The 12947-nt window shown below is 45.7% G+C and overlaps 1 protein-coding gene across 2 annotated transcripts in view; it reads right to left on the bottom strand.

Annotated features, from left to right (window-relative positions):
• Positions 1-11147: 11147 nt before the first annotated feature.
• WDR43 (WD repeat domain 43) overlaps positions 11148-12947 on the bottom strand; it is a 35229-nt gene continuing 33429 nt past the window's right edge. For both annotated transcript variants that reach the window (XM_087823438.1, XM_087823439.1), the window contains exons 17-18: positions 12832-12878; positions 11148-12739 (exon numbers count right to left, since the gene is read on the bottom strand). In XM_087823438.1, coding sequence (XP_087679564.1) covers positions 12542-12739; positions 12832-12878 — 245 coding nt within the window. In that variant the 3' untranslated portion in view covers positions 11148-12541. The remainder of the gene's footprint in view (positions 12740-12831; positions 12879-12947) is intronic.

The raw sequence follows: 12947 nt of genomic DNA, 5'->3' as shown, positions 1-12947 counted from the left end.
TGAGCAGAGCATCCTGCGATGGCACTTTCTCGTGGGGAGATCAGAGAGCGACTGTTCTGTATTCCTCTTGCACTGATCTTCCCGGAGCTCACAGGCCTACCCTGAGATGGCTTCACCCACCCCAGACGTGGGGTGAGCCTGCCTGGGGGGCTCTGGCATACTATGATCAAAGCAAAGGGGCTCTGGAAGGAGCCTGTGGGGAGCACAGAGGAGGGCGTCCCCCAGGAGCTCATCCGGCCTGCACGCTTCTTAGGGTGCACGTGGGTCAGAGGAGGAAGGCGAAGGCGTGAAGGGCCAAGATGCTCTCGTCTCCAATGGACACACTGAGGAAAGGGGCAGGCTCGGGGGGGAGAGGGGGGAGAGACAGAGACAGAGACACAGACTATCTAGGGCATCAGAGGGCATCTCTGAGTGTGGAAGCCCAGCTGCTCACGCACGTCGAGGATTTGCAGCGTTACGGGGGGGAAAATAACAATTTAACTGTTAGAAAAAGAGGCCCTAGCTGGAAAACAGATGCAGACAGAGAGTAAATGTACTTGAGATTGGAAGAAGCGATTCTGTGCTTGATATTCCGCTGGCTCCACGGTATTAAACTAGTTTCGCAGCATCCCTGAGGTTTTTACCGAGCACCTGTGTGTGCTGGACCCATTTCAGCTTCCCAGCCCTTCCCGAGCTGTGCTTATCTTCCCTTCATGAGTGAGAAAAGTGACACGCTAAGAAGGTAAGTGGCTCCCCGAGGCCACGGGTGAGCCGGAGCCTGAGTGCTCCCGCTGACCGCGCTTTCCCCAGCTCGGTTCCTTCACAGGAAGCAGGCTGCCCCTGCGGGCCCGCGGAGGCGCTTCGCCAGGGGAGCTCCAGGGCTTCAGTGCGCACCTGTTTTGTTCAGCAAAGGGGCCTGTTTGTTGTTGTTTTTTAATTTTAAAAGATCCAAATTAATAAACAACAAATTTGGACAAATTTCTTGAAATCTGACAATTCATAAAAATATTCTGTCTTTGTCTACTCAAACAATGCATTTGATGACAAGCCTGTTTGGGGCCTAAAAAATGCAACATCAAATCTGCTTCTCTCTCTCATCAATAAAACTTAAAAACAAAACAAAAACACACACAACGGATTTCTTTTACACATGGGATTTCTCAAGTCCAGAGTCTTGCGAATGTCTCTGAAAAGCAGTCGCCACTTTAGTGAAACTCACAAGCTGTCATCTGCAGAGGACAAATGGGCGCCGTTTGCCCTGTGTTCTTGGGAGCAGGCGGCTGTTACAAACCATCACCGTGGGGGGATAGTGTGGCCCTATGTTTGTATTTATGGATACATAGGCACACAGAAAAGTCTGGAAGGATATATGCTAAACCATTATTTCTGTTTACCTCAGGATGGAGGGGATTATGGAAGACTTTTACATCAATGGGCATTTCAAGGTTTCCTACTGGGGACACAGATTATTTATGTGCATTTCTAAATTACTATAATAAAGGCTATGTAGCCACATAAAAAAAGATCAGTAATTAAAAGTTAAATGAGACTTCTCCTTCTGACATGATGGAATAGCATAGACCTAATTTACCTCCCACGACAATTAAAAAACTAGACACAATATATGCAACAATTATTTCCAGACATTGGACACCAGGCAGCACATGACACCAGAGAGAAAGGAAACTGTGAGGCCCATAGGAGCCCTAGCTTTCTGCTTGGAGGTTCATTCCAAACCACAGAGCAGGGAAGGGGATCCCCCATCCAGCTTGTTGAAGAGACAGAGATTGTGGTTCACAGAAGCCGAATCGGCTAGACGTTGCAGAAGAGTTTTGACAAAGAGAGAAAATGATCAGCAAACAGCTCCCAAACCCTGCCTAGGAAGGTGCTGAGTCTTCGGCAAAGGCCACGATGCTCATCTGCACAGTGAAAGTCCAGGCCGGACGAAGGGTGACCCAGAAGCAGGAGCCATACAGCTCCCGGAGCTTTCAGCACTCAAGTTCCCACTGCCCAGAAAGGAGGGGCCTTGTTGGAAACTCAGGGTATTCGCCAGGGATCTCAGAAAGGCCATGCAAACTGTGATGTGTGTGTCAAACCCTAGAGCCACCACTAAAGGAATAAAGTAGAAAATAGCCCTGGTCAGCCCAGCCAGGCATGGTTCAGGGGTTGAGCGTCGACCTAGGATCCAGGCAATCGGGGTTCAATTCCCAGTCAGGGCACATGCCTGGTTGTGGGCTCGATCAATGACTCTATCATCATTGATGTTTCTGTCTCTCTCTCTCCCTCTCCTTTCCTCTCTCTGAAATCAATAAAGATATATTTTTAAAAAAATAGCCCTGGCCAGTTTGGCTCAGTGGTTAGAGGCCGTGGGTTTGATTCCGGTCAAGGACATGTACCTCAGTTGCAGTCTTTGGGTGCGTGCAGGAGGCAACCAATCAATGTGTCTCTCAACCAATTGATGTTTCTCTCTCACATTGATGTTTCTCTCTGTCTCTCCTCCTCGCTTCCATTCTCTCTAAAAAAAAAAAAAAATCAATGGAAAAAATATCCTCAAGTGAGGATTAACAAAAAAATAAAGATAAATTTTTAAAAATTAAGTAGAGCAAATAAGCCAATAGTGAAGATAAAGTCAAGTTTTTTAAATAATTCAACCAAAAGTTACAAAAAGAGGGAGAGGGGGGAAAAGAACAGATGAGACAAATAGAAAACAAATAGCCAAAGGGTACACTTAGTCCCAATCATACAGAACACAGCAAATATAAATAGTATAAACATTCAAATTAAAAGAAAGAGCCACCTGGGTAAAAGCAACACCCAATTATATACTGTTTACAAGAAATACACTTTAAAAACACAGGTTAAAAGTAAAAGTATGAAAAAAGATCAATTATGCAAGTAAACATAAGAAAACTGAGTGGCTACATTTATGTCAGACGAAGTAGACATTAGGACAAGAGATGTTACCAGGCATAAAGAGGGAAATTTCAGTTACAAAGAGGTTGATCCATCAAGAAGATACACAATCTTAACTGTGTATGTTCCCAATAACAATGCTTAATACACATGCAGCAAAAACTAGCAGAACTGAAAAGAAAACAGATAAATCCACCCTTAGAGCTGAATACTCCAATAGACCTCGTTTGATAATTGATAGGATAAGTAGACTCAAAAAGTGGACAACCTGAAGTGTCAGTTTGACCTAAGTGATATTTATAGAACACTCCATCCAGCAATAGCACACGCCTGTTTTTCCCCCAAAGGCATAAGAAACATTCACCAACATATACCATATACTGGGTCACAAAATAATGTCTCAGTAAATATAAAGCAGTAAGTCATACAGAGGATGTTCTCTTACCACAACAGAATTAAATTAGAAATTAATAACAGAAAGCTCTTTCTGGAAAATCCCCAAATATTTGGAAATTTAAAATCATGCTTCTTAATAATGCATGTGTCAAAGGAGAACTCACAAAAGAAAGAGAAAACAGAGAATGTTTGGTACTGAATGAAGATGAAAACACAGCCTATAAAATTTGCGGGGTGCAGCTAAAGCAGTGCTTAGAGGAAAAGTTGAGCTTTCAGTGCTACATTGGAAACAACCCAAATCTCCATCAACAGAGCAATAAACAAATTGTAACATATCCATACAATGGAATACCACTTAACAACAAAAAAACCCACAAAGTACAGATACACGCAACAACAGCAATGAATCTCAAAAACAGTTGCATATCCTTCGTCGGAAACTCAGAATCAAAAGAGTACATTTATATAATTTTATTAATATGAAGCTCTTGGGAAGATATATATTCCATAGTGACAGAAAGTGTATCAGTGGTTGCCACGGACTTGTGGGAAGGGGGGATATTGGGGATTAACTGGGAAGATGCACAAGGGACCCCTTGGGGGTGATGGAAATTTCCTATATCTGGATTATGTCATGGTTACACGGGTGTCAACATTTGTTGAAACCCATTGAGTTGTACATTTAAAATGTAAGTTTTTATTCACTGTAATTTAGACGCAGAAAAGGTCGTTTTTTTAACTAGCATCACTAACAGTGGGACAGTGCTCTGTTATCTCGCCTCCTGGTGTGTTGCCGTATGATGTATGCATCGTGACCTTTGATGTCTTGTCAAAACTGTTAAGCCCAAATCTAATCAAGTCGTAAGATCTGTGCCGTTCCACAGCATAGCCACTACGCTATGTGCAGTTATTTAAAGTAAGTTAATGAAGGAAAGAAAATATAATAACTTTTTCAGCCACACTGGCTACACTTTAAGGGCTCAAGGCCCACACGTGGCCAGTGACGACCATACTGGACATCACAGGGAGCCTTTCCGTCCACGGGGACATTCTGTGGAATGGTACTGAGACATAACACCCAGACTATAGAAAATGGGGGGGCAGAGGAATGAGTTAAGCCCACAGTAGGGGAACAATCCAATACAGCATGAGTTACGCAGGGAGAGGTCACAACCAGCAGCTTTTCCTCCGGGCACCTGATAAGAAGAAATTTGCACGAAGCAAGGCTGCCACCCGGCGGTTGTTTTTACTGCATTGTCCTCCTAACCCGAGAAAGGCTGGGGCCATCCGGACAGGCCCGCAGATGAGAGAAACTGTCATGAAAGCCCCGGGGTTCTCCGTGCCCCCGCCACATTGGGCAAGTCGGAGGGAGGGCACCGAGCAGCGCCCACGTGCGGTCTGAACTCCACACACAGAATGTCGGGCGAGAAAGAACTTGGCGACACCTGAGAGGGATTTGCCTAAGGCTCTCCATTCATCAACTCATTCTGGTGTCTTAAAGCTGGACAGTCTCCCCCACGTAACCGAACCCGGGACCGCAGGTCCAAGGGTCCGAGCTGCCAGTTTCCAGAGGCACCTATCAAGCGTCTATGGGCAGCTCGCCCTCATGGTTCTCGCTTCCTGCGCCTGGGCCAGTGCAATGTCCCTTTTGCCAAGAATACAGGCCTATTTACTTGTCAATTCAAATCTGTTTTTTAATGAGGTGCCTACAGTCATCAGATGCCTCGGCAGAAAGGAGAGCCGTGGGGGCCGGGGCGCGGAGGGGAGATGGGGAGTTGGTATTCGCAGGGACAGGTTCGGTTCAGGGGACGGAGTAGTAGTTACAGGGATGGTGCGATGGTTATACAACTACGTGAATGTACCTAATGCCGCTGAACCGAAGACTTAAAAAATGGTTAAACGGTAAATTTGTATTATGTGTATTTTACCGTAATTTTAAAAATAAAAAACGTATTTTTGAAATGCTGTGAGGTCGACACCAGCTCCGTTCGCAGTGAACCTGGCTTTTGGCAGGAAGACCGCCCTCTTCACAGGGGTAAGCTAAGCCACCGGTGTGGTGTGACACCAAGCGTGGGTGACGGGACGTGGGGACAGTCTCCTCCAGGAACCGGAGGGTGAACGGGCTTGGGCTCCCGGCAGGTGGCCGCGCACCCTCCCACGGGGCCGGCGGGGTTTCCTAGGCTTCCTACAAAGGGGGGTAGAGTTCAGGGAAGCAGCAGGCAGGGGGCAGCTTCTGGGGCAGAGACAAGAATGGAGAGCAACCGTTAAACTGGAGCCACACGGGAGCAACGGGGGGATGGCTACTGGACTCCTGCTAGAGCTAAGGGACAAGTGGAGACACAGAGCTCGCCAGGGAAATAAATATTCTGACCTACTCCCCTCCCATCCTCCAGTCCCCCGCCAGGACCCCCCACTGCTGATCCCAACCAGGAGCCAGGCAAGGAAGCCGGGCTGACGCGGCTGAAATTCCACCTCCTAGTGCATGGAGCAGACGGGGGGGGGGGGGGGGGGGGCCAGCTTCCCGCAAATCAGCGCGGGGCTGGGTTAGAGGACTGGAAGGCAGGAGGGGACGCGCGACCACTCGGCAGCAGAGGACAACAGCCAAGGGGCCACACGCAGGCCCTAATGGTTTTCACCACCTACAAAACCCTTCCTGAGGCCCGGCTGTTTTCTGTACTGAGATTCTTTAAAATTATAATACGTTTTGCTTACGCTGCCTCTGGTTTTTGTTTCTTACAACCAAAGAAGCTTTACTTAATAATATGGAAGCATTAGAAGGCAAAACATACTTAGGAAAATATGTCAAAGAGGTATAAAGATTCCAACAACAAAAGTGAACTATTTGATACAATAGTTCAAACTAATGTCGTGCCGGCACAAGAGAGAGAATGGACTAGAATGAGCAGCACTGAAACACCCGCCACATGACAAAGCACGCCCAAGTCTGCAGGGCAGAAAGGGCGCCTTTGTTCCTTCAGGCTGCTATAGCAGATTCCCAGGCTGGTGGCTTGGACAACATTTATTTCTCACGGTTCTGAAGGCTGAGAAGTCCAAGACCAAGGTGCCTGCGCATCAGGTGCGTGGGAGAACCCGCTTCTGAGCGTGCAGATGGCCGTCTTCTCTGCATCCTCAAGTCTCTTCTTAGGGCAGTAGGCCCACCATGAGGGCTCCACTCTCAGAACTTAATTACCTCTCAAAGGCCCCATCTTCAAACACCAGCAGGTTGGAGATTAGGGTTTTAACGTGTGAATTTGGGGAGGACACCAATTCAGCCCACCGAAGACAGTATTCAACAGTGGGGAGAAAACTGGTATGTGGGGGGGAGCCCTAAGTGAGAGCCTTTATCTCACTGATGATCCTCGTAAGAATTCCACAGGAATTAGATCAGCTTTCAAATGTCTCACCCACAGAAGCACCTTCTACACTGCACCCCAGCCTATATAGCCCCTCTAGAATTACCCTTACCTACATGCAATGCACTGGTATTTTCGTATCAATTATCTTCTGTACTTTGAAAAATGGTGGTTGCAACCCACTTTATTTCACAATCAGTACACTGGTAAATCACAACCAGTTACTAGATAGGTAATTCTTTTAAAAGAAATTAAAGATATAAAATAATTAGACCAAAATACAAGGAGTATCTTCCAAGAGGAAAGTTTTTTAAACTTTAAAACAAGAAAACCATAAAGAAAAATAGTATCATGAAAAAAATGAAAAGACAGATTGGGGAAAACATTTGCAGCGTATGTTTGGTAAGGAATGAATATCTTTGATATACAAAAAGCCTTTACAGGTAAGTAAGACAACCCCTTTAAGCATGGACAAGGACCTGAATCTGCAATACTTTAAAGAAATACGAGTGGCAATGAAAAAAGGAGGGGAGCTGAGGTTCATGATGAAATCGAAACACGGGCACCACCTGTGGGCCTTAAAATCTATACAACCTTCCTGGAAAAGAACTTTGGCAAATTTCTTAAGTCTGAGAGGATATTCTTGTATTTTATTAAGTACCATTATTCCTAGAAATATCTCGCAAGGACACATTTAAAGAAAAATATAAAAATAAGAATGTTTACTGTAGCATTGCTTATAACAAATTATAATAGGAGAATGTTTAGTTAAAATGTAACTCGGGTGGAATACTAAAACCCACAAGCAACATTATTTCAAAGGGTAATTAGCTATATGATACTAAAGGGTAAAACATGATTCCAATTTCATTAAAAAATGTGTGCACTCATGCAAAGAAAAAGATTAAAAGGAGACACACCAAACATTACAAAATGGTTCTGTCAATATGATTTTATGTTCCTTCTTTATGCTTTTGGCATTTTCCAAAATGCACTCAATGAATATCTTTACTTTTAAAACAACAGATTAAAAATACATTAAAGAAAAAGAAAAAGATTTGGTTAAGTTCTTTTTCACCTGTGGCTCTGTCTCAATTTCTTAAAAGCGCCAGAGACAGAAGGGAGTTGGCGTAACCTTGAGCCCCATGCTCCCTCCCTACCTTGGAAAATGTCCACACTCAGCGGTTCCATGAGCAATCCTTTGCCAGGTGCTGCACTTCAGTGTTCAGAGTCCCACAGACACTGTCCCATTTCATTCTCCAGTTATGACCAAAAGGAGAAAAAAGAAACCAAGTAGATTTATCACTGCCTATGGCCATGCTGCAGTGTAGACCCGGAACTGGAGCTTCTGGGCCCAAATCTGGTCCCTCCGCAGCGGACAGCCTCGGGTGGTGCTCACCCTCTCACTTCCCGGACCTGAACCTACCGTGAAAACCACCAAGAGGCTTTGCCAGTCTCACAACCACGGGAAGGTACTTAGTGCCACAAACTGTACACTTGACAATGGCTCCGGGCCCAGGGCCTGCAGCTCACCACGATAAAGGGAGGGGCAGACTTGGCTGGGTGGAGAGGAATTAACAAAATCAAAGTTGGGCTGGAAACAGCGTTTGTTTCATAGGTGTAACCATATTGTGGTGGCATCCAGAGTCAGGAGCCAGCTGCCCCTAAGTTATTAGAATGCACCTAACCAGCAGCCCTAAGTGGGTGCCCGAAGAGACCCCAAGCACCGACATCCCAACCACAGGGTCACTGTCCTGTTCGGAGAAGGGTCAGTATAAAGAAGGCCCATGCCACCACGCAGCATGATCACTGACCCACTTGAGGGGTGTGCTCATCACAAATAAATAGCCATTTAAATACCAATTTCTCGTGGACGCCCGGGTAATGAAATTGCATCAACTCTAGCAGCCAGGACAAAATTAAGTTTCTGAACCTGCAGCGTTTCAGCCCAGTTCTGGAACATCGTGACCACATAAGGGCCACTAAGGCAGCTGCAAGCTGTCTCTGGACTTCAGCGACTGCACTGCCAGGCAACACGCCCTTTCCCTTCTTCCAAACTAGAAAAGATTCAGCTACAACAGGGCCAAGGGCAAGCCTACTAGATGCTTCCCTGTTCCATTTCCATTGGGAAATCCTTTGTAACTTTAGCTTCCAGAAGGTTTAGTATGTCCTCCGTTTGAGCCATTACTACCCAGAATGAATATGCCGGGCAATTTTTAGAGTGGTTATTTCCAACTACGGGCTTTTTCCATTTGATATTCCTCACCTCCTAGAGCGTGACTTATAATCCCCGTCATTCTCAGAACTATTTCCATACTAAAAATTACACATACGTGTAAAAATCCATTCTAGTGCCGACGAGTGGTCAGGTTCCTCACACCAGCCAGCCGGCCTGTGCAGAGGGGCGAGCACCACCTCCCCATGCTTTCTTCCACTGCTCCTATTTGGATGGTGCCTGCTGATCCACTCAGTGCTGTGGCCTCCGTTCGGCCAGTTTTGTGAACCAGCATACAATTTAGACGCATGATTTGTTCAGCAGGAGGGACAGTGTTGAGGTGCCACAAAAGCAAACACTACACTAGATTAAAAGAAAAACAAATTTTGCGCGAGTTTCCTTCAGACAAACGGTCACATGAAGACATCACACACACCACTGAAGCCTGGGAGGACTCAGCCGTAATATCAGTGCAGCTGCGAACAACCCCGGCTGCGGGATGCCATGAATTCAGATTCAGTTCATCGCACCTCTCCTCGCCGTGTCCTTGGGGTTTTTCTTCTCTCCACTGACGGAGCCCCAGACCTGGGTGCTCTTCTTATGCACACTCACCCCCTTGGGAAGCTCACCCAGCCTTGTGTTCACTGTCACGGAAACACCAAATCTCTACCCCATCCCAAACTCTCCCCCCAGGTCAACGGGGCCTGCGGCCGCACTTCTACAGATGTAACTCACGTCCACACCCGGTTCCTGACCCCCCTGCCCAAGTCCGCTGCACCCACGGCCTCCTGCAGCTGCTGCGGCCAGCACTCGGGAGTCACATACTTGACTCCTTCCCTGTTCTCACGCCGCACGGGAAAGCCCACCAGCTCTGAATCGGAAACAATCCCAGGAACCAATTCTCACCGACTCCGTTACAACCAGGAGCCCCGTCTAAGGGTCTAAGTCGCCATCACCTCTTGCACCGCCCTTTCTCCTTTCGTCACAGTTCTCGTTCAAGCGCGTCGCCATGCCAGCCACAGGGCCTTCCTCCGCTGTTCCCCGTGCCTAGGGCACTTCCCCAGGCACCCGCTTAGCTGACTCCCTCCGTCCGAGCCCGTGCTCCCATCTCCTCAGCAAGCCCTGCCCCCCCAGTTACCTACCACTCTGCGACCTGCGCTCCTCCACTCCAAACCCCAATTTCCTCACCGCACGCTTGCCCTTAGTGACCACCTAACATACTCCATTAACTTTACTCCCTTGTTATGTGTTTGTATCTCAGGGAGAGTGTCGGATCCTTGGGGCAGGCATCTTTTTTTCCCCCAATGTTCTTCAGTGATGTATATAACAAGCAACCAAATCATCCCTGGCAGAGTAGGCAATAAATATTTGTTAAAGGAATGTACAATGTTAAGAATTAACTTCCGTAGGACTTATAACAGCCTTACATATGGCATCAATGTACCCAATGTTCTTGCTCTTGAGATCCCAGCCTGATGCGCAAACATCTCTTTGTATTAAGGCTTCAAAAGTCCCAAACCTAAAGCCTCAACACCTACTTGACATCAAAACATACTAATACATGAAAATTTATTTACAAATTAACCTCACACCACCTATTTAGTATTCCTGCCAAAAACATTTAAACCACAATCTAATAAGGATACAACCAGATTGTAATAAGGGCACACCCAGATTGCAAGACATTCTGCAACACAGCTTAATTTACACTGACTCATTTAAATATCTCAGTCATGAAAGACACACCACACACGGGAATATTCTGGATTAACAGCAATATGGCAACCAACCACATGTGATCCTTGATTTGATCATGAATGGCTCGTTTTTCAAAATCAAAAGTTGGAAAGAAAAATTAATTTCACGAGACACCACCACACAAACTTTGTCATCTAGATTAGGAGTGGAACACAGTGAGATACCCTGTAACCTAATTTAACTCTGAATTCATCTAAACCAAAAAATAGTAAGCAATTACTGCTCAGTTGTTCTTTCCTTCTTCGGGTAGTCAGGTGCAGGGAAATCTGACTCACAGACCACAAAGCAGGAACTACAAGAACACATGCATCCTGGTAAGGCCACGGTCGGCCTGTGGCAGCCAGACCCAGCCAAGGAGGACTGCGTCAGTCACAGCAGAGTTCCTGGTTCTTCCCCTTCATGACAAACGTGGGTTACCCAACACGCACTGGAAGCATCTACCTAATGATGCTGGTGGAGAGTCTGCTTTAAAACCTTCACGCCACACGTCCAAACGTGTGGTCATTTCTCTACATACACCACAAGACAAGAAATGGATAAAGATGAAATTTATTCACTTTACAAAGAGAATGGTATTAAATTCCCATAAACAGCTCCATTTATAGACAAATATAACTGTACATTATAACAGTAGCTGGCGCAAACTTCCTTTCCCAATATGCTCCTGTAGCCCCAGCTCTATTGGTTGAGCACAGAAATCTGTTCTGCCACCGATGGCTCAAGTCCCTCAGAGAGAATGGTTTTCTTTTACGTATTCACAGGTGAGGGAAAACCAAGTCCCCAGCCCTCCTCAGAGGTGAGCATCCATCTGCCTGTTCCCTAGAGAGCGCTAAACAAATACTGGCTTGTTCTTTAAAAAAAAAAAAATTAATGATCATTTGAAAAGGCTTTTGTTGCACACCAAAATACTTATTTATACATACATAAAAAATCTCGAGTCAGATTTATTATTTTAAAGGTAAACAGATACCCTAACACTGCCAAGAGTGGGTAATGAAAAGGAAGGAAAACATTAAATTACTGAATTATAAAAATATTTTCTTTGGGAAAAAACTCCAACAAGGTTATCATTAATATCTAAAACCAAAGAGAAAAAATAAACAATTGTTCTTTGACCCATTAGTAATTTAAATAAAAATGAAAGCCTCTTCAAAAGCAGCTATAACTGAATTTTTTGAAAGCTGCAGGTATGAGCACTTCTAAATCTATATACTAATGATTCTTCACAGGCAACTCGCAGTCAAGAAAAATCCTTAATATGGCTAACTCTTGAATTTTTTAATTACCATAATTTGTGTTTTTAAAAAAAATTTCACATGACAGCTTAAAAAATAAGTGGTTGTTTTAGGGAAGCCCTCCAAATGTCCAACCTGACTCACATCAGATTTCCACAGTTAACAGACAAGTAAGGGACACTGGAGATTTCATTTTTTAATCACGATCATTTTTACCCGTTCTGTTACCCCTCCATAGTTTATGAAAATGTACCAAATTAAAAGTTTTTCGCTCGTGCTGCTTCGTGTGGATTTGATGAAAGATACCAACCTGAGATAAGAGCTGACTCCTTCAAAAAAGTCCAGTTCTTGAACCCCTATCTGGGAAGTGTCTGTCCTCACTGATGCCAATTCTTAGTACAACCAAGTCATACAGGGACATTATTATATTATAAAAATATACTGTATATTGGACACTGATGTCAGTACATTGCAGAAAATGTGTCTATTTACTGTGTAAAGTTTATTAACATCTGCATGAAACACTCTTATTTACACAGTTCGGTCCTGCTCAGGACAGCAAGGTGGCACAGGCACCACCGCGAGGAGCTGGGAAGTGTGCAATGGTCCTTGGCATCCCGTCAGACAACCACCGGAGCTCGGCAGCACTGCGCAGGCGAGCGGAGCTTCTACAGCCCCACAGCTACTTGTCCTCACTCCTCCTCGCTTTCACTTTCCGGATCTAAGTCGGAATCTCCATTTAATTCCTTCTCACTGGCCGCGTCTCTGTCCTCGCCGGTCCCCTCGTCTCTGTCCTCGCCGGTCCCCTCGTCTCTGTCCTCTGAGTCCTCCGCGCTCTCGTCGTCGACGCCCTGCTCCTTCTCGCTCTCCTCCTCCTCATCCCAGTTGTCCTGGGAACGGGAAGCAGGAAAGCACGCATGAAGGCCCGTCTTACCGAGGACAGCCCAGAGCAGACCTAGGTACCAGCCAGCACATTACTCACATCGGAATCTTTATCCAGCTCATCGTCAGACTCCTCTTCAGAAGACTCTGCAAGGGAAGGAAAACGCAGCGTTAATTCTGTGATCAAAGCAGAGGGCAAAGCCCTGAAACTAAACA

Source organism: Miniopterus natalensis, chromosome 13 (assembly GCF_054644295.1).
Source record: "Miniopterus natalensis isolate mMinNat1 chromosome 13, mMinNat1.hap1, whole genome shotgun sequence".
Classification (NCBI taxonomy): Eukaryota; Metazoa; Chordata; class Mammalia; order Chiroptera; family Miniopteridae; genus Miniopterus; species Miniopterus natalensis.
Note: the sequence above shows the minus strand (reverse complement) of the source record. Positions and strands in the feature narration are given on the sequence as shown.